This window comes from Urocampus carinirostris, chromosome 3 (assembly GCF_059441175.1).
Source record: "Urocampus carinirostris isolate Australia breed hairy pipefish chromosome 3, RoL_Ucar_1.0, whole genome shotgun sequence".
NCBI classification, from domain to species: Eukaryota; Metazoa; Chordata; class Actinopteri; order Syngnathiformes; family Syngnathidae; genus Urocampus; species Urocampus carinirostris.
Genome location: NC_142351.1, coordinates 52,249,186 through 52,276,099, shown reverse-complemented (window position 1 = coordinate 52,276,099; position 26,914 = coordinate 52,249,186). Strand labels below are relative to the sequence as shown.

The 26,914-nt window shown below is 40.3% G+C and overlaps 1 protein-coding gene across 1 annotated transcript; it reads right to left on the bottom strand.

The window, feature by feature from the left end:
- Nucleotides 1-8,836: 8,836 nt before the first annotated feature.
- camk1gb (calcium/calmodulin-dependent protein kinase IGb) lies at nucleotides 8,837-26,431 on the bottom strand. The gene is made up of 13 exons (XM_088332369.1): nucleotides 26,296-26,431; nucleotides 24,290-24,410; nucleotides 21,581-21,706; nucleotides 20,173-20,247; nucleotides 19,931-20,069; nucleotides 17,882-18,005; nucleotides 16,916-16,991; nucleotides 16,344-16,456; nucleotides 16,195-16,273; nucleotides 15,259-15,346; nucleotides 12,970-13,310; nucleotides 12,796-12,889; nucleotides 8,837-10,487 (listed from the first exon to the last, which is right to left on the bottom strand). Exons 2-12 carry the CDS (start codon nucleotides 24,373-24,375, stop codon nucleotides 12,832-12,834), a joined length of 1,305 nt encoding a protein of 434 aa, XP_088188495.1. The 5' UTR covers nucleotides 24,376-24,410; nucleotides 26,296-26,431; the 3' UTR covers nucleotides 8,837-10,487; nucleotides 12,796-12,831.
- Between the last annotated feature and the right edge of the window lie 483 nt (nucleotides 26,432-26,914).

Here is a 26,914-nt window from a genome sequence, read left to right as displayed (position 1 = left end):
CTCCACCACCTCGTCACGGTGTCTGGAAAACTCAAAACAAATCCAAGCGTTTCTACGTCATCAGGGCTTTGTTCTCAAAACATCGCCTGCCGTCGTCCGTCAGAGTTCTGTTCTCAAAATTCCCTTGTCAAAATATTCTGCATTTGGAACAGCATGACCTGTCATTGAACTACAGCCCAGTCAGTAAATATCTTGCATTAAATTCAATAAATCTAACTTGTATTCAATCATATAAAATCCTTTATAGTCAAATGTATAAAATCCTTCAATACTCAATGCTGATACTCACGGCGTGGAGGTTAAATGTAAACAAAACACTGCTATTGAGAGCAACACTGCTCCTTAGTGTAGTGGAGGTACTATTGCATGCGATTGTTTGGAAAGTTAAAAAAAAAGGTCCCTAAGGTCAAACTATCCGTCTGTATAATCTGATTTGGTTTTATTAATCTAATCTATCTATTATTTATAAATCCCAATTTGTGTAAGTGTCTGTGTGTGTGTGTGTTTGCGTGTGTATGCGACTTATAGGCTCCGAAACGGCCTAACTGTTTCTTGTGAAAATGTACACAGTTGTACTTTGGTCCCCTGGGAGTGTCTTTAGCAATGTTTTATGTCAAAAAGAATAAATAAACTTGTACCTTCGTGTACAAGCGGCTCTGGAGCTGCATGCAGCCATGTGGCTATTTGGTACTCTCTAGTGGTTCCCTTGTGCCTTTTCAACAAACCACAGCCCCAAGAATATCAGCCGTTGCCTGGCAACTCCAAGCCAGGCAACACGAAGCCTGGCAACACCAAGCTCAACAACGCTAGGCCATTATGCTTGTGTAATTTAATTCATTACATGCATTACGTTTGTATTAAGTGTAAATGTCGCTAAACATACATATTGTGACCTAAATACATCAAAGTCTTGGACATTTTTGGGATAATTTCTTTCTCAATCCCACTCATTTGCATCAAAATAAAAATACTGACACGTAATGGCCCTGAGCGGTCATTTTGCGGGCATCATAGTCATCAGGCATTGTGGGAAATGTAGTTGTTGGTCAAAGCACTCATTTATTTCTAGACGCTCAAACACTTTAAGCCCTCGAGAGCCAAATAAAATGATGATAAAATGACATTTGGTCCTTGGGTACAGGGTTTTTCTACTGCTTCTGTCTGCAAGAAAAATGATGTTCTATTAAAAATGGCCATTTGATTTACAGTAGTCATTCAATGTTTTTTTCTGTCCAACCAACATCTGTTTTTGAAGAACAGAAGCGCAACCTGGCAAACGCATCAAGACCAGACTCAGAGATAATTGATTATCTACAGCACATGAGGATTAAAAACCTTAAAGAAAAAAATATGACATACATCATGATGCTTGATGGTAAGCTAACTAGCTGTGTGGCTTGTAAAGCATTAGTAACAAAGTCAATAATCAAGTATGCACACTTGCAAAAAGTACACAAGAAGGTATGTTTCCATGATCGCAATAAGGGCACATTTGACATGAGTTGACTTATTAGTGAGCACAGCAGATAGGGCCAAGATTCGGGACAGGTTTTTTTTTACAGGAGGCAGCGTCCTGCTTTCTTCACAAGGTCCATCGGCAGATGTCGGGAGCACAGAGCGAAGAAGATTGTTTCGCAACCCGGTCGGTCTGGCTCGGTGAGGGCGGCCAGGCCGATTCCAGCAGGCCCCCCAGCAGGCCCAGGGCTATTAGAGCCCACCCTGTCGCGTAGACCTTCATCAGGCCCCTCGCAGGACTCCTCGGTCGCATCTCATCCCTCATCACCACAACGCAACTGTAACTGACATTAAAAAAAAAACATGAAATTCATTTGTAAAACAATTTTCAGCCAATGAATTACAACTCAAAACTATATTATATTATATACCGGAGCCATATCCCCCTAGTGGGAGGTGGCTAGAGTCAAGAACACATTCCTGACTCTTTCTGGAAGATTGATACAGAGGAGGGGATTCCCAGCCCCCTCACTCAACCCAACTGATGTGTTGGGAGTCATTAGTTGACCAAACCCCCCAATTCCAACCCCTAATGCCGAGCGCCAAGCAGGGAGGCAATGAGTACCAATGTTCTAAGTCCGAGGCTTGAACCGGCAACCTCCCAGTCTCGGAGCGGGCGCCCTACCCCCAAGGCCACCGAGATATACCAAAAATCAGCGAAGATAGATAGATAGATGGATAGATAGATAGATAGATAGATAGATAGGAAGATAGATAGATAGATTGATAGTTTATTCATCCCCGTACGGCATATTTCCAGCAGTATATTTGTGTTAACAAATAAAATAAGAGATATAAAATACAAAAATACCCAATATAACCTGTTTATAAATAGCATTTAAATAATGTTCCGAAAAATAGGCACTGTAATAAAAATAGGGTAATATGCAAATGTGGGGTTGGGGTTTAATGTGGGCTTTTACTCCCCCGGGTGGAGTTAGAGAGGCTCATGGCATGAGGGAGAAATGATCTCAGTCTATGCGTGGAACAAGACTGTGACAGCAGTCTGTCACTGAAGCTGCTCTTCAGACAATCAAATCCCCTTCTTTTGCCCTACCCAACAACCCGGAACACCTACTACACCGACACACACAATGGTTGAAATACAATTAAAAATGATAAAAATGAAATATAATTATGGCAAGGTAAGGACTAACTATGTGAAAAAGGTACGTCAGGGAGGCTCATCCACACTGATAGCAGCAGAATAGGATTTTCAGCCGTTGGACCACAGCCTACCAGTGTGGTCCAACAACTGCAGAAGGAAAACGTAAAAATGTGAAATGAAATGATCTGCATTTATATAGCGCTTTTCAAGTCAAGACTTCCCAAAGCGCTTTACAGTGTGCTTCACATTTTCCAATAGCGGCCGTGCAGCCATGTAAGGCGCTAACCTGCTTATTGGGGGTATTAGGGGTTCAGTGTCTTACCCAAGGACATGCGACATGTAACACGGAGGCGGGATTCAAACTGCGATCTCTTGATCCCAAGACGAGCGCTCTACCTCTTGAGCCACTGCCGTAAAATATGTTACAGCAAAACCGGTGTCGAGAGCTTAGGGGCCACATAGTGAAAAAAACTAATAAGTCAGTTAGCTGTAAGGCTGGGTATCTTTCAGAGGCTCACAATTGAATTAATTGTTTTTTATTTCCTTTATTAAGATTTAATGTCTTCTAGTGGTTATTAATGTAAATTTGTAAAAAAAAAAAAAAAAAAAAAAAAACTGAAAAGCAACTTAAATTGTACACAAACTCTAATTTAATTGTACACGATTCATATTTGACTTCAAGATTTACCTCTCTTTTTCTTTTAATTAAAAAAAAAATTGAAAATATTGACCTGAATTCAGGAACTTTGCTGTTAGATTTTATATCAATTATAGAAAGGAGCTAAATCTCATTTTAATGTTTGCAAAGAGACCCAGGTGCTATTTTTAATTTTTTAAATTTTTTAATCTAGGTGCTAACTGATCATTTTCAATCACTGGGGATAAAATGTCGCGTTTCCTCTTAAAAATATATAAGGTCCCTGCAGATGATTCCATAGGCAAGGACCAAAGTGGCGGAATGCTGCTTCACCGTGTAAATGTAATCACATTTATATCGCTCTTTTCAAGTCACTGAAGACCTCCCAAAGCGCTTTGCAATGTGCTTCACACTTACCCATTCACACACACTCACTCATTGATAGCAGTGTCGGGATTTTTTTTCATCCAGTGTTTTTTTTTACAATTACGCTAAAACACGACACACGATCAAAAAAACAAATCTTGAGATAATAAAATACGGATATGACACACGCATTGTTATTGTCACATTGCTAACGAATATGTCTGTGACTAATTCTCCTCCTGTGCATCCACCCTCCACGACACTGTACCAGCTCAAGGCACATGAAACCAAAAGGTAAAAACAATTAAATCATTCATAAATAAGCTTAGCCTAGTAGTTTACTTTTAAACGATATTCCAATATTTCGAGATTGAATATTTAGTTGTTGCCATGATCAACCATAGGTTTTGTTCCTCACTCTTGGAACATTTAACAAACAGCTGCCAGAAGGCTGATATAATAAAACCATATCAAACATATTAAAACTAGTAAAAGCACCTTAACAGCAATCTTGAAACACACTGGTGTAATGTGATCCCTTCCCTCTGCCCCCTTAAGCCCCTTTGAGAGCACACAAGAGACACGATTGACACTCTGGGCCGATACATACAGCGATACCGCACACCAGAAGGATGCCGATTATAATTTGAGATAATAACTGAGAAGAGCATGAGAAACGTGTGAAAAAGAGAGCGCATTTGGAAGTAAAAGTAGCTAATCAATCATGAAAATCAAGGTTAAATTGAACTCCGACCAGTGGAATAATTGTTTTTTTACAAGATAATATACAATAGGCATCCAAATTTTGATAATGGGATTATCTTTAAAGACGTGGTGTTGTTTTGGATGAATAAAGTGTCATGTTAGTTTGCCAATGTCCACTTACAATAGAGCGCCTTCCCCGGGCCGGATCTGGAGTATATGGTGTTCGGACTTGATCAGGGTGACAGTGGACGGCGTAATTGTGCTCTTTAAGCAAAGAGAGGAGTGGGCCACTCCCACCGGGCCCCCAAATGCATATTCAAGAGTGGTCCTTGTTGGACATTTGTGGTGAAAGGTCAGCGTGTGGCGGGACAAAGAAAGTTTGCGACTGCTTACTCAAATACAGATTAATATTGCTAAAACATCCATTTATTTATTGGGCCATGATACCGTTGCGTTTTTATCAGGGAACATTTTGCCATGTGTAAAAATAAATGTATAAAGACCTATACAACAAATAAATTTATGCAATGTGAATAAATGAACACATAAATAAATAAACCATGTAATATTTAAACATGGGCAGCACGGCGGCGCAGTGGTTAGCGCTTGTGCGGCACAGTTCATGTCATGGGAACCTGTCGTGGGTTCAAATCCAGCTCCAGACTTCCTGTGCGGAGTTTGTATGTTCTCCCCGTGCTTGCGTGGGTTTCCTCCGGGCACTCCGGTTTCCTCCCACATTCCAAAAACATGCATTTCAGGTGGATTGGCCGGTCCAAATTGTCCCTAGGTGTGAATGAGCGAATGAGTTGTCTGTCCCTCTGTGCCCTGTGATTGGCTGGCAACCAGTTCAGGGTGTCCCCTGCCCACTGCCCGGAGATGGCTGGGATGGGCTCCGGCCCCCCCGCGACCCTAATGAGGATAAGCGGTACAGCTAATGAGATGAGATGAGATATTTAAACATGCATGTCAGGTTAATTGGCCAGTCCAAATTGTCTCTAGGGTGTGGATGAGCGAGCGGATTGTCTGTCCCTGTGTGCCCTGCGATTGGCCGGAAACCAGTTCAGGGTGTCCCCTGCCCACTGCTCGGAGATGGCTGGGATGGGCTCCAGCACCCCCGCGACACTACTGAGGATAAGCAGTGCAGATAATTGATGGATGGATATGTGGTGTATAATTTTGTTATTTTTAGTAAATTATATTATATATCTATTCTATCAACCTTGGTCATATCCCTCAAGAGGGGTGACCGACAGCAAGACACACACATATGAAAGGGAAATAAGTAGCAAAAAAAACACAACTAGGGTTTGCGAGACCTTTCTGTCTTTGCCTTGCTGTCTCTTAGGGAGTATAGATAGAGAGGAGAGGATCCCCAGTCCCCTCGCTCCCTCCACTTTAGTCGCCTCCTACGACACACAGAGGACCATGGTAACAGAATTCTCTTACCTCTCACAAGGAGAGGGCCCCTCACCACAGGGCTAACAGGTGGATTGGCCGGTCCAAATTGTCCCTAGGTGTGAATGAGCGAGCGAGTTGTCTGTCCTTGTGTGCCCTGCGATTGGCTGGCAACCAGTTCAGGGTGTCCCCTGTCCACTGCCTGATGATTGCTGGGATGGGCTCCAGCACCCCTACGACCCTAAGCGGTGCAGCAAATGAGATTATATATATATATATATATATATATATATATATATATATATATATATATATATATATATATAATTATATTTTAGAGGTAAGATCTTAATCCCCACCTCAATTGTGTGGTGGGAGTCAGCCAAAATCCCCCAGTCAAATATTAAAATTTGGGTTCAAAACGAGTTCAAGAATTTCTACTGCTTTTTCAAATACAAAGAAACATTGTGTATTATTTTGCGCCTCCTGGTGGTAAAAAAAGCAACAACTTCATTTAACTTAAATCAAATATTCAAAAATATATCATACAGCATGTATTTGACATCAGAAGAAGGAAGCTGACATGACTGGCAACCATCTTGCTGCCAAAGCTACCCTCAAAACTTGTGTTTTTTTCTTTTGCACATAATTTTATTTTATCTTTTTCACACAAAAAAAAACTAAACAAAAATGTAGAGCATAGTGATAAAGATGAGATTTCAAGTACATGTTGTTGTATTTTAAATATTCTGCATACGTTTTTCACGCGTAAAAATGGAGTGCACAACATCTACCGCTTTTTGATGTCAAAAGTTTGGCATATATGCAACTGCAATTCCCTAATCAATGTGAAAAGTTTAGCCAGATTTACCTGCCCCATCATTCGGATAAAATTTTCTTGGGACAAAATACATGACAAAATAAATATTGAAATAATAACAAATTGCACAAATAAATGAATAAATGGTATTGCATGATTTATTGATTGTCTTATTTATTTTTACATGTATTTCCATATATGGCAGTATTTGTACTCAATACATTCCCATAACTGGGCCTTTTTCACAAAGTATTGATAATGTCAAACAAAGCAATCTAAGGTGCAAACTCACACCTTGGACTTCCTTCATTAAACTTTTACGAAACGCGAGTGATCATTGACGCGGACCACAGACGACGTCACCTCACGCCACTGCGCACGCCTGGTGGCGGGGCTGGAGTCCACGTCCACATGTGCACCATACCTTTCAGCAGACGCATGGAAGTCCACATGGACCCCAAGTGCCTCCCCCAATGAACAAACGCTTCCTCATTGAATCAAGCAGCTGTGACGTGTTAGGTTGCTCCTGGCCCCGTATGTCAAAATGAAGGGCCACATCAGGCCCAGGAGAAGGTTTTCTTTGGCCACTGAGATCATCTTGATCCATCATTGTATCATACAGCAAGAATAATCCTGTAGTGTAGTGTTACCTCTTTATATAAGCTCCTTTAGACACCAGAATTTCAGTATACGGGTTTTATTTGCAACTAAACTCTTGCTCCCAATACGAAGGAAAACCCAGTTCACGAGTAGTCCCAGAGGCTACCACTTGAGACCGCCCGATACAGCTCACTGCTCAAGATCGCTCACCGCTTGTGACTGCTTACCACCAGCATCAGCTTGTGCGGTTTGTGCATGCAAACTAGTACAAGAAAATTGTGCTGTAAAAAAAATCTATGTGCACGTTCATGCCAATTTTGTTGGCAATGAAGTGATGTTCGATAAAAAAAAATCCCCAAAAATGTAAGATAACTTTTTTATAAACCGGAGAACATTAGAGGAAACACCCATGTTGTATTACTTAATTGTTTCAAAGGGCAGCACAGCGGCGCAGTGGTTAGCGCGTGTGTGGCACAGTTCTGAGGTCATGAGATCGAGCCTCCTACGTGGAGTTTGCTTGTTCTCCCAGTGCTTGCATGGGTTTCCTCCCTCATTCCAAAAACATGCATGTTAGGTTAATTGGCTGGTCCAAATTGCCCCTAGGTGTGAATGAGTGAGTGAGTCGTCCCTGGGTGCCCTGCAACTGGCTGGCAACCAGTTCAGAGTGTCCCCTGCCCACTTCCCGAAGATAGCTGAGATGGGCCCCAGCACCCCGTGACCCTGCTGAGGATAATGGATGGATGGGTCTTGGTGCTCTCTGCCGGACAAAAGTAGAAAAACTAAAACTCTTAGCGTCACAATAAAAACGTGGGCTCTTATCATTGCATTGATTTAACATGCTTAGTGGCTCAACGGATCGATGATCTAATTAGTTGCCAAGGCTTTTATCATAGATTTTTATCGATTCGTTGTTACAGCCCTCGATGTTGGGTCCTCAAGTCAGACCAGTTGAGAATCACTGCTATGGACTATATGCATATTTTTAAATTTCTCAATATTTGATCAGTGGCCCTTAGCTTGTAATTTTTTTATTTGTTCCTTCCATCCGTTTCTATCCTTTGACACCCGTGATCCCTGCGGTCAGTGGTACTATGAAGATCCTCATGTTGTTCGGTTACATTTTAAAGGTTATATATACTGTCATTATAAGTCCCCTAATACTAAATTATAGGCATTAATACCATTATTTGGTTTTGTCAGTTGTGTTGGTCCTATAAGAGTGTCTCAGTCGGTGTTGTCAGTCTTCTGAGACGTTGGCCTTGATATTTTCACGTGAACCTGAGGGGATTTCAACGCAATGGCAAAACGCAAGTAGCCTCATAAAAGGCTGTCAACTTTAATTCCTTATTTTGCAATTTAAGAGGAGACCAAATGCAGTCCAAGTGTGTACCGAGACAACCCGCCGCAGCACACAGACATCAACAAGTCCGGGAAAGGGATCATTCTTGGCAACTGTCAACCCAAAAGCCTTTTTTGTCAGCACTTGATCAGCCCCAGTTGGAAAATGTTGCACTTGTCTGGAGACCTTTGCTCTATTTTTGGCCTCCAGGAGCCTGACCAAATGACTGTGCCTCATCAACCAGTTTTATATTTTCTTATTACAACGCACCACTGTGAAAAATGAGACCTCACCCCGAAAAATCGAGTGGTAAGGAAGAAGACACACCAAAAGAAAGTTGAGTCATAGAAATAGTGTTATTGCCACCAGACTTTATTTGTTCTTTTTGCGAGTTACATGACCTTTTAATTGCAAGCACATACACAATTTAGCTTTTTGAACGTTTAAAGAAAAAAAGTCCTAAGACAAACAACGATTGAAGTCAACAACCCGAAAAAACAAACTGAACCGATTGACTAGTGAGATAGGCAAGGAGAGCCATTTTTCTGCATAGAGGTCTGCCTACGTCAAACAGTTTTATTTTATTTATGATCGAAGTCAACGACTACTTCACATTTTGTTAGCAAAATCTATTTCGAGTTTTACTTTAAAAATCCCCTCTTTCAATTTTAGAAAGGTTTGGACATGGTCAACATTTGGAAGCAGCTGAACCGAATCTCAACAATGCACTTGTTCTCATACTGAAGGGTGACATGTTTATATATACCTACAAAGTACAACAGAATACAGATATGGCGGCCCTGTCTAAAGCACAGATTTCTCCTCATTGAGATATTCTCCCTACCCTATATACTCACATCGAAGCTGGGTGTACAACTGTAAAATAAAATAAGAAAATCAGTTGGTCACCATATAGGCGTTTATGGGTTGAGTCACCAGTAGTGAATGAAAGGCAGCACGTGGGGAAGCAACCATGACTTATACAGGAACAACAAACCCACGGGAAATCAGTAGGGCAAACGTGAAGACGGAATTTAAGGTAAAACCGTGCTGATTTTTGGTATTTTCATTTATAAATTTAAAATACACTGTGACTGGGAAAAGAAAGGAAAAAAACGTCTGGGAAAGTACCCAGAAATGGAGAAGGGAATCTTTGAATGGTTGGAAACCAAGAGACAAAACGGATATGGAGTGTCTCAGCAAAGAGTTTGTTTGGAAGCTTTAAAGAATGCACAAGCCAAGAAATATGAAGGGTTAACTGCTTCCACAGGTTGGTGTTTTCTTCAATTTCATTTCATATATGGCTAGTTCAAATCCGTTTTTGTTTTCTTCTATGCAGGTAGATATGGTAATTTGTAAGTAGTCAGTTACTTCCGAGCGTAAGGCCCAAACGAGCATAGTGAGGGATAGATGCTTCCCCAAAGCTATGAACACAGTAAACCACAATTCTGGAACACAGTAAAAGTGCAATATCTCGTTTTAAGTGCAATATAACGATTAAAAGTGCAATATAACGGTTGTGTGTAGTTTTTATTTTAGAGGTGAATACTTTATATATTTCCATTTATTATTTTTTTGTACTGTATACCTTTTGAACTGGAGTGTAACCCTAATTTCATTGTAGTGACACAAAGATAATAAAGGTGATTCAGATTCTGAGTAACACCCTACTTTTGGGTGTCAGTAAATTATGGGGGGTTCCTGAGTTTATTTTTAAATGGAGTAATTGTAGGTAATTGTTATTTTTTTTGTATTTGAGAGTACTATGCATGTTTTTTCCTTAGGCTTGTGCAAATGTGTGCTTCGGCACTCTTCTTTTGTTTGTTTTCTTGGGGGTGTCATAATGCACTTAAAACAACTATAAAACATGACCACATCTGATGCATCAAGGGATTGCTTCTCTCCCACAGGCTGCGAGAAGACAATTCCGAAGACTGACCTCCGTACGCCATTCTTTGCAGCGAGGGACGCTATTGGCAGGAAAGAGCTAAACGATGCAGACCTGAAGGGGGCGCAAAGAAGCTCAGTGTCATTCGTCACATCATGGCGCCCCCAACTGGGACATTCTATCAAATGCAAGGATCAACTTGTTTTTGACATATGTCATTTATAAGTTTCACTTTTTGTCTACATTTTTCCCAAGGATTAATTTTGTCATGCAACAAAAAAAAAAAGAAATTAGACCGGACACTAAACTTTGACAACAGATTGTGTGACGCGCCGGACCAGAGGCGTTACCATGGACAAGCTCTGCCAGAACCAAAAGAAAAGTGGATGAAATAGTGACGCCATTCTGGGCATACATTATTTATTTAAAAGGGCGAATGTGGGCTAAGTTTTGACCCGACTCGTGTCGTTCACAAACGAAACGTCTCTAAGGAAGTGAATGAAGGGAGCCAGTTTCCTACAAATCTTATGATTGGCCCATATGCGTTTTTGGGGAATTATGTGTTGACTTTAAATTTGTTGAGCATAGAAAGGTTAAAATTCTTCTGTATTTTATCCTATTTGGTCGATTTATGAATATTTTGTTTATATTTCCTGTGTTCAGAGTTAATGTGTTTATATAAAATGTTTGTTTATTTCTTCTTTCATCTCTCTTTTTCCTTTTGTTATTGTATTATTCTTTGTTTTTTTTGTTTTTCATTTTATTGGTATTGTAGGGAATAAAGCAACCAAAACAACTTGAAGAGCCGTTTGGGACCAAATCTTTTTAGTGACCCACGCAAAAAATGAAAACCTCTCTACAAATAGTCGAAATTCCCATACCCTTCAAGTAAACTCTGGTCAAAGACATGACTGCGATGTTTTGTATTCGCAAAGAGAATTTCAAATTCTTTGACATACAACTTCTTTTTAAAGTAACGGAAGTAGTTAAATAGCTACTCTACCTGGTGACTGGTTACTTTTATTATAGAAAAATTCAGTTACTAACTCAGTTACTTTTTGGAAGAAGTAGTGAGTAACTATAACCAATTACTTTTGAAAGTAATGTGCACAACACTGTTGACCAATCACAAAAGGCACAAAAGCTAGCCGTCTATTGTTTTTAATGTAGCCTGGTAAGCTGTTGCTGGATGTGCTGTGCAAAAATGTTTGGGAAGGTAATAATATATTATTTGGCCCATGAGACAATGCTGAGAGAATCACAAGAGAAAAAATTGCTGAATGGAGTCAAATAATTATTTGCAATTTTAAATATGTCCACTGGACGTTGCCAAAGCCAGGCGCCACTCACAAAGCTCCCACTATATTTATATTTGCTGACTACCATTAATTGACCAGCAAATATTAAGGAAACCCAGCCAGTTGTTATTTTACTTCAATAAAAGTCATGAACGCGCTGTTTAAGGCAATATGAAAAATACTTTTTTTTTTAAATGTAGCACCTGGGTGTCATTTCAGATAAAGCTGTAGCCCCAACAGAGTAGTTCCCATGTTTAGGTTAACATCTCATCTCACCAGCTGCACCGCTTATCCTCAGTAGGGTCGCGGGGGTGCTGGAGCCCATCCCAGCAATAATCAGGCAGTGGGCAGGGGACACCCTGAACTGGTTGCCAGCCAATCGCAGGGCACACAGGGACAGACAACTCGCTCGTTAGGTTAACATACTCATTATAAAAAATAATTCCCCAAAAAATGAATAAAAACACTTAAATCATTTAAAAGAGTGTTTGCTATTTTTGTCACTTTCCATTCTGTATAAGTGTCCCTGAATTAAATAAACTGTAGTGGAAATCATTGAAATTGTTTTGCTTTCATTTGCCAATTGCACAGTTGATAGACACTACAAGAGATCAATTCTTGGTGAAGGAAAACACAATTTTATAATATCAACCCTATGACCCTCGCTGATTAAAACTGTTTTTGGTGTCTTTGGACCTTCAAATTTAAATATTATCAACATACCCTGTCCACAGGTTTTGTTCCAGCAGTTTTTAAGTCCACTGTCACTAAACCTGTACTTAAAGGACCTAACCTTGACCCAGAAAGCCTATGTCATTACAGACCTATTTCAAACCTGCTCTTTCCTTCTGAAGAACCTGTAAAAGTTGTGGCACAGCAGCTGAATGATTTTCTGACTGAAAATAATCTTTTTAAATGTATGCAGCCGGGAATCAGGGCTTACCACAGCCCTGTTTAAGGTAACCAACGATCTTGTCCTGGCAATGTGAACAGCATTGAGAATGGTTTTCCTACCATGTGGCCCCCTGAGCTAAAACGAGTTTGACAGAAATGAAGGATTTGTACCCCAGCACAGTGTTAAGGAATAAGTGTAGGGAAGGGCATTAAAACAACTCAACACCTACCCCAAAAAGTGTACACAAGGAAAGGTCTTTCTGGCTTCACATGACAGCGCATACGTTGGTCTGGAGACTCCTTCCATTTCTGGTTTTGCCATACCTGGAAAGAAGCAAGGAGACGTAGGGTCAGGTGAGCTCACACCAGGCAGGAGGCCAGACAGGCAGGTAGCCTACGCGCACCCGTTGAGGTTGGCCGGCTCCGAGTGGTAGACGGACTTCCCCGTCTGGGCGATGGAGGGCGCATGTGCCGCGCTGTGGCTGTGAGCGGCCTTCAGCGGGTGGGAATGGCATCTGAGATCCACTTGGCTTGCTGGTAGGCTCATGATGTGCTTGCCCAACGCAGCTTCTACGCCTGTACCCGGTTTCTCGAGACGTGCCTCGGGATGCTGAGACTCAGCCCGGACCTGGATTACGTTGATGTCGGGGATGCTTGTATCAACCTCTGGTGCACGGAGGGCGACGGAGTGCGCCAATTGCAGCTTCCTCAAGTGGTGGACGGCTGCAGCCGCGTGGAATGCTTGCTAGCAACACAGAATGCATTTCATTTTCAAGTTTCACACTCCTTGTCATGGCATATCTCCACTAGTATTTCTGCCATTGCTGAATACAGTCATTTTCAGAACACAATTATGTTTAGAACCGCTGGATTTTGATGTTTCTGTTGCTCTTACTTAATTGGTTTAGCCTGGTCACAGGGCATGTATATATTGACCCTTTGCACATACATAACCTGACCAATTGATAACACCATGACGGACGGCAAGTAGTAAACAGAGGGTGAGGCCAGTAAACGGTAGACAACAACAACAAAAGCTATGCTATTCAACACCATTGCCAATGACGAGACAAACGAATTTTGTGCAACTGTCAAATAAGGTTGGAAATCACAAAGTGCTGTTAGCGGGGCAAGCTACCGACCTTTACGGTCTTCCCAATGACATATTCACACATCAAATTGTCCATTAAGCCTAACTTCAGTCCACACGATCTGCAGCACTATATTGTTAATGGCGTTACCCCATACACCGGTGCTGATCTTAAAGCTTATAAAAGTCTGGATGCTTACCAGTTCTTTGTAGGTGGTTGGATTACCTGTACGCATTGCTCATTGGAAGGCATGTCATTATTGCAACTGTAAAACACTTAGATTAGCTTTGTATGCTAATGTATTTTATACAGGGTTCCATCAAATCTCAAATCAACTCTGACCAAAAGCTACTCAAGTTGATTATCATTTTTATTTTAGATACAGTAGCGACATCGAGTGTATTTGGCTACTCTCGTTGTTGATTTCTACTTCCCTTTGGGATCTCGCCCCCCTTTGCGTGAATGTGAACTCGTTTTTGTTTTGTTATAATCCCGACAATCAATATTCTTTGTTAAACGCAGAATACAGACTACAATCGTGATTCTCATTCTGTCGGAAATGCATTGCTGAGAATAATTTGAGGGCTGTGTCCCTCCGTGTGATTTGCCAGGAAATCTGGGGAAGAGCTTGCCTTCCTTTTCTCCATTCCTTTCACTCGACAGTGACGCATTGTACCTTTTGTGTTACAAAGTTTCACTTTCCTTACTGCTCACAAGCCATCTAGCGACCAGCATTATTTGCTTCATTTAAACATGTGATTTTTGTCTAAACAAATGAGATTTGTTTCTTGTATTATAGTGATCTTGCTTAGGCCAATCAGATATGTTGTTTTATGCCTGTGTTTTCAATAAATGAGTCTCCAGCCATTGGGGTTGGGCGATTCCTTCCTGAACCGATCTTGGAAGCAGATCCAGGAGAAAATCTCAGGTGGGACGCGCCTCCGATGGAAGGGCTATCAAAAACCTAATCTCCGTGTGTGTTCTTTCTTCATCCTAATACAATCACAAGTTTTAACCTTAACAATGACAATGTAGCGGAAAATTGACTTTATATATTTTTTTTCAGTTTCACAACGTCAACAAAGATTGCATTTGTATGGAGGGTAAAAAACAATAAAGAATCAACCTTACTTTAACGTACGAAAGCTCATTTTATTATTATATATCCGCTAATTGTGAAAAACACACTGCTACGTGTGTTGTGACCATAATGCTCCTTTGTCATGTTTTCTGACATCAATGTCTAAAATCCAGTATAAAGTTTACAGCAATGACATCGTAAAAATCTTTTGCCATTGTCGTAAACGTTCTCAAGAAAACAACTATGTTATCCTAGACTTAGGCATCACAACCAATTGTCTTATCCAACAAAAATCCAACCTAAACTCGAATATCAAGACTGAACTGGCTTCTAGAAATGAACAAGAACTACTGGTCCTCACACTGATAGAAAAAATCCTAGAAAATTAAAAAGATAATAATACACACACACCCTCAAGAAAAAATCTTATATAAGATCAGTGACATTGAGTAAAGTGTTGATGCCAGAGAACTGCCCAAAGGAGAGCAGGTGCGATCAAGAACTTCAAAGAAGACACCGACCTTCCACTTGGTCTTGGCAAAGTTCTTTTGAATCTGCACGCTGACCGAAGAGTAGATGTCGTGGCAACGGGCCGTCTTTCCCACGATCCTGGGAAAGGACAAAGGCATTGTGGGTAAGTTTCAGGACACAAACAAGACTTTGGATACAGACCCTGCCCGACTTGCGAATGAGATAGGTTCCGGACAATCGTTCGTAAGTTGCCTCAGTGCTATAATTTGTATGTTTAAGGTTTATAGAAATAGGTTTAAGGCTTGTATGAGTAACCTGTATTGTTTTATATTATATAATTAACATTTCATAAAATAATATGCTCTATAAAGATAAATAAAGTTAAGTTTAACTTACTTTTGGAAGATGAGCTTTAAGAGGTCCATTGTGGTAGTGTGGAAGAAAAAGAAGCGATCCAACCATTTTCTCAACCGCATCAAGCTTTCTTATTCCACTTTAATTTCAAAACAAATGGCTTGCCTCTTCTTTACACTTTACACCAACTTTATTGAATGGATACATGAGATGTTAAACAATCAAAATGTCAAAGTTGTTAGCGGGCTGGAGATACAGTATTAAATGTTTATACACGAACTAGGAAGAGGAGGGCGGATTTCTTTTTTCGGGGTGGATGCTGGGTGATCTCTCACAGCGCCACACGCCGTTAGCGGCAGAAAGAAGCACTACTCTTAAAAAGGTGCACACAATAACTAACTTACAGCAATGTTCGGATATTTTTTGACATCCTGAAAAAAGATGTTCGTATCCACCGTTTTACGGAAGTGAATGGTCCTAAGTAGGGGAGCGTCTGTATTGTCGAAAAAGGATAATAATTTCTGTGAGCTTTAAGAAAAACATCGGCCACGACGGGAAAAACATTTGACATGCAGTTTTTTTGTTCGGGTCAGCGGTTTTCAATTGGAGTGATAGGAAGCTTGTGCACTCACCAGGGGTGCCTGAGCGCCTGTTCAGCCGTGTACCGTGCTAAGGGATCCTTCTGCATCATGTTTTGGATGAAGTCTTTGGCTGTGTCCAGAGAAAGTACCGGGTTCACGCAAGGCACACGTGACAGTCAGCTCTACCCGGCTCAGCTTACCCGATTGGGAGATGTCGTCCCAGAAGGGCGAGTCGAATTCGTATTGCGCTCGGATGATCCTGGAGAAGAGCCGCTCTTCGCTCTCTTCGTAGAACGGAGGATAGCCGCATAGTCTGAAAATTCAAACGTTCGAAGCATTTTTTGGAGCAAATCCGTCAGAACGAAATCGTTGAGACGTCCGCAACTCGTTTGACTCAGATTACGTTTTTTTAACAAGTCAAGCCCAAGTTCCACGATTAGTCTTGTTGTAAACAATCTTCATTGAATTGTTATCAATGACAATAGAGACAATTTTATCTCTAAAAAAGGTAAAATTGTATCATAAATTATCTTATCATTAATGAGATAAAACTGTGCTATTGAAATCAGCACCATAATTGACTAGAAATAAAATCGTCATCCGACTCACGTCAACAATGTCTTTTTTCATCGCCAACCAGCATGTTTGCATATAACAAGGTTTTACCAAGCATCACAAGACACTACAAAAAATTGCCCGAGCTCACCAACGCATTACTGTACAAATAGAGTTGGCGCAAATCATGGCAATTAGAGAACATGCCCACACTCACAATATGTACGTGATGACGCCGATGGACCAGCAGTCAACTGCTTTGCTGTATGGCTTCTGGGCCAACACCTCAGGAGCTGCAAGCAGGGAAATGCATACGAATTATACTAATGACATATTCATTCATTCATATGCAGTAAAAGGAAGAAACTTAAAGGGACAGTGTGGAATTTTTTTTCATTAAATGTCGCTGTATTGTGTGGTGCAAATGAAAATGAATGCTTAAAAGCACAAGTAAGAATACAAGACTCTTAGTGACCGAACTCCACAATCTTTCTTAGTTTTATTCCCAGACTTCCATGTAGAAAGTAAAAAGAAAGGAAAAAAGATGAAAATAGTGGAGAAGGAAACAAAAATAAGAAAAGAAAAAAGGGGAAAAACTTTAGAGGAAAAAAGAAAGACAAAGAGAAAGGGAAAATAGACAAAAGCAAGAAAAATAAGAAGGGAAATGAAGAAAAATATAAAAAAGAAATAAGTTAAAAAGGAAAAAAGATTAGGAATGAACAGAAAAAGAATAAAGATGCAAAAAAAAAGAAAAAGAGAAAAAGGGGAAATATTAAGGAAGAAAGAAAAAAATAATAAAATAGAAAACATTTAAAAGGGAAAAAAACCGCAGAAAAAAGGAAGGGGAAAAAACGAGAAGAAAAGGAGAAGAAGCACAAAATAATACATACTTCCCTTTGAAGTTAAGTGCTGCAAGTACATGTCTAAGAAATATTGACAATGCAGGAATCTGAAGAACCATCAAGATATTTTCATTTACAGGGAGGCTACAGGCCGCAGGTCCCATTTTTAAGTGTTTCAACTAAATACTGAACATAATCAGTCGTGATTTTCTTTGTAGGATTCATGTCAGTGCTAAAATCGATTTTACACAAAGACCATGTAGACAAATTTGCTGTCCCAAAGTCATTTTTTGTTCAAATACTTTGACTTTTCCTCGACTATAAGGTTGAGTTTTTCATACCAACGTATCCTGGTGTGCCGCAGGCAGTGGACATGATCCCCTCGTCCACCAACTTGGACAGGCCAAAATCGCTAATCATGACCTTGGAGTTCTCCTCCGGGCTGAAGTACAAAATGTTCTCCGGCTACACAGAAACAAAAAACGGCGTCAAATTCTATTGACTGCATTATTTGTGAAATGCAGATTGCGAGTTGCGAGCTTTTACCACTGCTGAATAATTCTAAGGTCACATGTTTGTGGGCATGTTTCTATTTACTCACAAAGCACAACTGAGTAGAGTTGTGGGTGGTGCTGTCTCAAGCACAGAGTATGAGAAGGATGAATTTCTCCTTATGCAGATATTCTCCCTAGCATATATAAACCGTATTTTCCCCATTTCAAGGCGCACCTAAAAGCCTGAAATATTTTTAAAAGCTGATGCGCCTTTGAATACAGTGCGCCTTATAAATGAATCAATATTGCAACAGATCTCCCAACTACGGTAAGCATTCGCCAACTCGATAATTCCCCGTAAAAGAGGAAGTGTGCGGTGCATGCGAGGGCTGTATATACGGGCGTTTCATTTCCTAAGCAATGTGTCAATCATCATTTGAATCGGTCAATATTGGCTCAAGTTAAAGGAGGCGGGTCCTTTTTAGCATTTACGGGCTCCTATTGGCTAAAGCGGGGTAAAACAAAACTGTAGTTGGCTGAAAAAGATGTGAATAACAAGTAAGGTTGCCTAGAGAAAATAATTTTACTAATCTGTTGATTTGTAAACATGATTTTTGGGGTTAAGCAGACAGCTAGCAACAAGCAACCTCCATCAAAGCAGATATGCTTTTTGGCGGATTTTTCAATATTTGTCAGCTATTTCACATGTTTTGGATACATAAATATTTTACACTGTTGGATTCACTACACTTACGGACGTAAGGGGACCATGGTTGCATTTTATTATCGAATGTGTTGGCTGCAAGACGACGTCTTTGGTGAAGTATCCCGGCTTTATATATTTTGCTATCTGTTTCAGACTGATCGGGATGTTTATGTGATGAATATATTTTAATTTCCAAGAATTTAAGCTTCCTAATGATATGTTGCATGACATATTTCAGTGGCTGGGGACATCGTACAGACACCGTGTCAGTACGTGTCTGAGACACATATTTGCTTCATAATGTATTCAGGCTTAATAAAGTTTGACTGACCTATCTGACTGTTTTGTTGACGTTCCTACTGTAGCACCTTATAGTCCGGTGCGCCTTATATATGCAAAATATATGACAAAACACAATTTTTGGGGGGAACGCCTTATAATCCAGTGCGCCGAACATACGGTACTTGCATCTAAGCCAAATTTACAACTAGACAATAAAATACTCAAATCAGAGGGTCAGCTTGTATACGCATATTTGGTTTTATGTCACCAGTAGCGAATGTGAGGGGGCTTGGCTTATACAGAAACAATAAACTAATGGGAGATCAATGGGAAGAACATGAGCACAGAATTTACAGTCCCAAAAAAATTATTTCATTTGTAAAATTATTTTTAAAATCACACCAAAAAAAGAAAATGTCTTGGGCAGAAAAAGACAAAAGACAAAAAATGGAGGACATCTTCGATTGTTTGAAGCCCAGAAGCAAAATGGATATGGAGTATCTCAGCTAAGTGTTCGTTTGCAAGCTCCTAGGATTGCACAAACCAAGAAATATGAAGGGTTTACTGCTTCCACTGGTTGGTGTCGACGTTTCCTACTATTGATGGCTATTTTAAAGCAGTTTAGGGGGTCGGCTTCCTTGGAGTATACTGTATACAGTGGTGTTAGTAATCTGGGGCGTAACAGAGTTACATTTTAAATGAAGTAACTAGTAACTGTAATTGATTACTATTTTTCAGTACCATGCCCAACACTGGGGTTTAACGTGGTAACGTTCATTTAAGCATTGAGCCGAGAGACACGATTAAGAACTTTAACTGTTGAGTTGGATGGTAATTTCAGTACCGTCCAGCATATCACATGAATAAATGTAAAATCCTAAATTTACAAGTGAAGAGGTTTCGGTTACCTTGAGGTCGCGGTGCACGACATCGTTGGCGTGCAAGTAGCGGACGGCTTCCAGAACCTGACGGATAACGTCACTGGCGTCCCGTTCCGAGTACACGCCGCGATCCAGGATGCGGTCAAACAGCTCGCCGCCGGACACGCTGGACACAAAAACACGTACGAATACACAAACATGCACATGAACATACTTAAAACATGGATGTCAGTCAACGTCTGCGACCATTGGAGCATGTTTCAACTCACAGTTGCATGACCAGGTAAAAATGTGTGTCACTTTCGTAAAAATCCTCCATCCCCACGACGTTCTCATGCTGGATTCTGTTCAGCAACAGAACAATAAAAACGTTATATTTTCAGACTGAGGAAGATTCCTAGACATTAATTAACAGAATTGCTCAACTATAGCACTTTATTTTACCCGTCCCGTTTTGCGAACCAGGTCTTGATTCAAACACGTAGGAAAAAGTAATTTCTGTTTAAACAATTTTAAGATGAATAATTCTTATCAAAATAGATGAACTATAAAATTAATAACTTATAACTAAAATAAAAATGTATGTACCGAATTCTGCCCCCCAGAAAGACTTGAGAATTTGACATAAAAAACAAGACCAATACCTGTCGCCCAAAAAAAAAGACCAAAAAAAATTGTGGTGGACCTCTGGCATCCTCTGTTGGTCAATACAATAACTGGAAAAACGTAGTTTCCACCCCGACCCAACATGTTTTAAAATTCAGCAAAAACCCATACCTGTCAACCTGTATGTTTTTGTCGTACAAAGTACGTTTATTAGGCATTTTAAGACTTGTATGACGAACAAGAAAATCTGTACGGAAAAACGCAAATTTGTCAATTATGGGTACCGGCAAATCAATCAAGTCAAGCGAGTTTGCCGCGGTAGCCTCTATCTCGTTTTTTTCCCCGTTGCAAACCAAGCTACTGTGCTTATGCGTCTGCCGCCTGGGGATTTCCCATCATGCATTATTCCGTGGTAGTTGTGTAGTGAAAGGAAGTCCGTCTCTTTTTAGATAACCGGCTTTTTCGGCTCAACTCATTAAAGAGTTGAGCCGGCTTTCAAACGGCTCACTTGCTTTGATGCATTATATTACGAATTATTATGTTGTATAAAGAAGTTAAGAAAAAAAGGAAGTATAAAAGGAGAAAATGAAAAAAGGTTGCCGTTATCCCTTTAATCAGTATATTACCAACAATAATTTAATCCAGAATATAAATTAATAATTTGAATAAGAAAATTCTACTTAATTATGTTTGCATGTATTTTTCCTACTACAGTGAATGTCCAAGATACTTAATTTTTGAACTTTTTTTATAGTGAACCTCATTCATGTCGAGCAACTCAGTATCTCACAACAAAATGTTAATGAACAATATATATGATATCACGAAACACATGTACAATATAACATGTTAAACTTCATAAATAAACACGTTTAAAAAAAATATGGTGTAAGATTTTTTTGTATTTTGTAAGGGAAAATACGACAGTTTGTAAGGGCATGGAGCCCTGGAGCTTGACAGGTATGAAAAGCCCTACATAGGGTAAAATGATAGACCAAAATATTTTTGTGTAACAGTCCAATTTGCCAACACAGAAGTGGACCATGACCAGGCGGGTAGCAGGCCACCCACCTCTTGAGCACAGCGATCTCGTTCTCCAGGGAGGCGTCCACGCTTTGCTTCTTCTTCATGCACTTCATTGCGAACGTTCGCCCCGTTTTCTTCTCCCTCACCATGAAAACCTCAGAGAAGGCCCCCCTGGAACACAAAAGGGAAACTTAAAATTAGAATTGTCTCTGTCATTGACATTAGATGTGGCAACTGTTAGATTATTACCCATAACATGAGTTTTCCAGCTCTATTCCGTTTGTTATTTAACAATCACAGCATTACTTCAATAATAACAGTATTCATTTGGTCTTTATAAATTCACTTATTTTCATAGACATATTTGAAAAGAGATTTACTACTTGCTGTATCCTTTCATATGAGTATTTTCCCAGCAAAGGCCTTCTTCTCATGCGTCAGCCTCGTCTTATCAAATAACCTTCAAAATCCAGCTGTGTGCAGTTTTAAACTAAGTCTCTTGTTCATTGAGATCCTTACTTTTATCTGATAATGTGAGTTCCCAGGAGAGCTTGTGAGAGTTTCTTCTTTTCTATCTTTCCTTCTCCCTTCATTCCTTTCTTGTTACTATCTCCCTACTCACTTTTATCCCTTTTCTGTTTACAACTTTCCTTCCTTAGTTCCCTCATCATTCTTTGCTTCCTTCCCTTTTCCTTCCTTCCCTCCCTCATTCTTTTTTGGCTTCCTTCATTTCTAACTTCCCTTCTCCCTCCGTAACCTCCTTTCTTTCTTCCTCCTTGCTCCCCTTTCTTTCTTTTACACGTTTTATTCTCTTCTTTTACACTTTTCCTTCCTTCCTTTTATGCTTCTTTGTTTGTTTCCATTGTTCCTCCTTTTCACTTCATATCTTTCTTGCCATCTTTCCTTTTCCACTTTCTCTTACTCCTTTCCTTGCATCCTTCATTGCTTCCTTCTTTTCATCCCTTTCTTTTTCCACCTTTCCTTCCTTAGTTCCTTTCTAACTTAGTTTCCTTGTAATCCCTTTTCCTTCCTTCCCTCCTCCCTTCTTTATTTTTTTGCTTCCTTATTTATTAACTTTGCTACTCCCTCCGTACCCTTCTTACTTTCTTCCTTCTGCACATTTTCTTTTCTTCTTTTCCACCTTTCCTTCCTTCCTTTTATTCGAATGTTTTTTCTTCTTTTTGCTTCATATATTTCTTGCAACTTGCTTTTTCTTTTCTTTTTCCACTTTTGCTTACTGCTATGCTTTCAACCTTTCCTTTCTTCTTTTCATACATTTTCTGTCCTTGCCTTTCTCACTTTTCTTTTTCCACCTTTCCTACCTTAGTTTTGGTAGTCTTTCTTTACTTCCTTCGTTTTTCCTTCCCCCCTAATTTCTTGCTTCCTTCTTTTCCAGCTTTCTTTCTCCCTTTAAACCTTCTTTCTTCTTCTTTTCTACTTCTTTCCATTTCCACATTTTCTTCCTTCCTTCCTTGTATCCCTCTGTTTGCTTCCTTTTTTCCTCATTCTCCCTTTTCTTGCTACTTGCTTTTCCTTTTCCACTTTTTCTTGCTCCTTTCCTTTCATCCTTCTTTGCCTCCTTCTTTTCACCCCTTTTCTGTCATTCATTTCTGCCTTCTGTTCATCCCTCCTTCCCTCTTTCTTTCATACGCTCACATGCAAGGACGCGAGCAAGGAGGCTCAGAGAGCATGTTGAGCCGCGTGTGGAAAGCGCCGTCCCAGACAACGGATTAGGGCCTCTTCCGTCACCGACGTCACGGAAAAGGGGGTCACTTGCAGGTGAACTTCAGATGTAACAAGCTCCGTTTGCTCCTGGCTTCTCATCTTCAGAATTGGGCTAAACGGGAGACCGCGGGAACAGCAGCTGTGCTACAATGTCATTTCCACGAGGAGGACAAAACGAATGAAGTTGAGGTTTCTGTGACATGTTTGCCTCTTACAAGCAGTGGCTCCATCAATGATTTTTCATAGTGGTGGCCAGATGGGGCTACTTTAAATCTTGGGGTGGAACATCAAAACTATAAGCCACGATTTAATGTAATTGAACTGAGTCAGGGGTAAACTGTTTAAGGACACTGCTACTGATATACTTTTTTGTAGTGTCATGATTTAATGTGCGTACTCCATAATTGTCCAGTCAACATTTTGAGTTCCACAACAATTCAAGTCAGGTTTATTTGTATAGCCCTTAAACACAAGAAGTCTCAAAGGGCTGTACAGACTATTAAATAAACCCTCCCCTGATCTAAAACCTACACGAGGGCGAGGAAAAACTCAGAACTTCAGCATGAGGAATATGAAGAAACCTTGAGAAGGGACCGCAAATGAAGTATTATTGTATTATGTATATATTAGGAATAAGGTGTACATTATATCATATTACATTATCATATATCAACAGGATATTTCCCAACACAAAGTTGATGTGACACAAAAAAACTTGGTTGGGGGGAAAAAAAATTACCCGGGCAGATAGGGGGGACTACTGTGAAGGTGAGGAGGAATGACTAGGCTGTCTGTACGTTTGGGATGAAATGCATAACTGGTGCTATAACCATACACTGGCATGCGGGGTGGCCAACAAATTTATAGGATGGGGCGTGGCCACCCCTGGTTGCCCCCTGGTGCAGCTACTGACTGGAAGTGTATGTTTTTAACAACTTGCTAGGGAATTTGACAGAAAATTGAGAGCATTATTACTGCATGTGTGACATATGTCTTGGTTTGTTCTCTGTGTGAGTTGCTTGCACTTACGATCCCAACTCTTCCAGGAAATCAAAAATCTGGCGGATGTCTTGCGTCTGCTTTTTGCACAAGTCATGAGCCTCCTGGCGGCCCATGATGCCGTCAAGCCGCACAAATGCTTACTCTTCTCCTGCCACAAAGACACAAACGCACACACACTTTTACATGACTCGGCCCAGACCCGGCAATCAGGTGGTCGTTTCGGGACCACACAGAAGATGTTGGCGGATGTTAACAGGAGCTTCAAAATTTGTAAAGGCCACCTGCCAATTTACTCGTGAATTAGAGTAAGTCAATTGCACGTACAATTGCTATGTACAGTCAGGGGAGGCAGCTGAGGATGCGCCTCACCAAGCAACATGGAAATATAAAATATATTAGTTTTATTTATACAGTGTTAAAAGTTCTTATGCATTTAACTCTCCTTTGGTCGAGTCAAAATGACCCGCCACTGAGTTGTTGGAAACCCGAAGAAAAATCCAATAAAAGACAATTGATTATCTTTAAATGTTGTGAATTTTCCTGGATAAGTCCCAACCGTATGAAAAAATTATATGCAGTTTTTATTTACATTTGCGTATAAGTTGTATACAAAAGTTTATTTTTTTTAAACAAGGTCCTCAAAATAGGAACAACACGAGGGTTAACCTCACAATTTTACGGATTTTTTTGTCCAAAATTGCGGAATTTCACATTACAAATATCATTAATATGAATAATATGTAACCTATTACTGAGCTGAGCGTCTGTAGATGCAGAGAGGCATACAATTCTCTAGCCTCATGTTAGGGGGCAATAGTGAGACCAGGGATTCTGATTTGGCGCATACCTCAGCCCCAAACAATATAATTTGTGGTAGTATCAGCAAGCTAACAGCAAGTCAAGCCATTTAGTCTTTTCTTTCGAATTGCATGGACTTTCTTCTAAAACGGAGGATTACCTGTCTGTTGATGCTTTTATTCAAAAGGAGTAACCGCATTTATTTAATTTATATTTTAAGATACAAGACAAGAAAACGTTTTTTTTTTGAGTCATTCTTTTACCAGAGGGACCCTATGAGATCAGTACAAGCTTCACGTTTCAAAGTAATATTTTTGACCTTTTAATATTTTTTAATCCATTTGATCTGCATTTTTATATAGCGGTTTTCAAGTCAAGACTTCCCAAAGCGCTTTACAGTGTGCTTCACATTTCCCAATAGGGGCCGTCGCAGCCATGTGAAGCGCTAACCTGCTTATTGGGGGTATTAGGGGTTCAGTGTCTTACCCAAGGACACTTCGACATGTAACACGGAGGAGCCGGGATTCGAACTGCAACCCCTTGATTCCAAGACGAGCGCTCTACCTCCTGAGCCACTGCCGCCCCCAATCAGGAAAAAAAAAAACAATGGAGATTCCCTAACGTTTTAAACCCAATGCAAAGCTCGCATGAAAATTATCCAAAATGCCATGGAAGCTTTGGTTTTTAAAACAAAACTGTCATTTTAGGTGGAGTGGAAGTGTTTGGAACATTTGACAAATTCAACACCATGATCAGCCTGCTTTCATCTGCCTGGTGACAATGATTATGAGAAAAGCGCCCTTGGTATGGGCCCTAATTGGAGACGTCCCACCAGGATGCGAATTAGGGGCGGATTAGGAAGAGGATGAGCCAGCAAGCACTTGTTTGCGCCGCTGGCCTCTTTTGTCTTACATAAGGGATGGATTAGAAAGTCTTGCTGCTTTCACAAGCCTCCCACGCCACTTTGTCAAAATGTCCCTTTAAAATCCATTGCAGGAAGTATCCCGTCTTTATTAATGTCGATAATAATACAATGCTCATTAAGTTGTAGCAAACTTCAAAAACGCTAATGTATCTCGGCAAAGACATCAAAGTCAGCATTCTATTGTCACCCTCGATGTGCACTTCAGTCTTTAGGAGGCAGAACATCTCCCGCATGTGTTTGAAATGTAGCATTTTTATGTGCAATTTTACTCTTGTTTTAATGGTCTGCGGATGTGAGTGAGAGAACTCACCTGGAGACTTGACAATGGAGCTGCACGCGCTTGTACGTCTGCAATGTTGTGGGTCCCTCAGAGAAAAGGAGGGGCAAGATAAAAATGAAGGAGTGGGAGGAGTTGAAGGGGGCAGGGCTTCTTTATTGCAACCATTGCCCTGCATCAACAAACCTTGATAAATGTGGAAGTTGGAACATGACCTGTACAACATATACAGAAAAAAATCCCATACTAAATTGGATTCCTCATTAACACCCCATAATAGCATTGGGGTTCCACTACTGCCAAAATGTTTTCCAATGACACGTCTTCTGCCCAAGTGATGATACCTGTCAACTAAATACCCTTTTTTAAGATTAAATCCCATTTTTAAAGGAATAATGTGTAGTATTTGGTGCCTGTGGTACAAAATACATAAACTATAACCCATCAATCTTTTTTTTGCGCCACTTATCCTCAGTAGGTTTACAGGGGGTGCAGGAGCCCATCCCAGCTGTCTTCAGGCAGTGGACATGGGACACCCCTAAAAGATTTTATACATTTTGACTATAAAAGGATTTTATACGATTCACTACGAAATATTCAGTTTAATGTAATACTGTGCTTTAGTTCAATGTACAAGGTCAGGGCAGGCTGG

What these genes read in the sequence shown, in the direction of transcription:
- camk1gb (XM_088332369.1), bottom strand. Translation starts at nt 24,375, where the DNA reads ATGGGCCGCCAGGAGGCTCATGACTTGTGCAAAAAGCAGACGCAAGAC. An exon ending in GAGATCGCTGTGCTCAAGAG is followed by an intron (nt 20,248 to 21,580) that starts GTGGGTGGCCTG and finishes GTTGCTGAACAG; the next exon opens with AATCCAGCATGAGAACGTCG. An exon ending in TCGTGCACCGCGACCTCAAG is followed by an intron (nt 18,006 to 19,930) that starts GTAACCGAAACC and finishes GTTTCTGTGTAG; the next exon opens with CCGGAGAACATTTTGTACTT.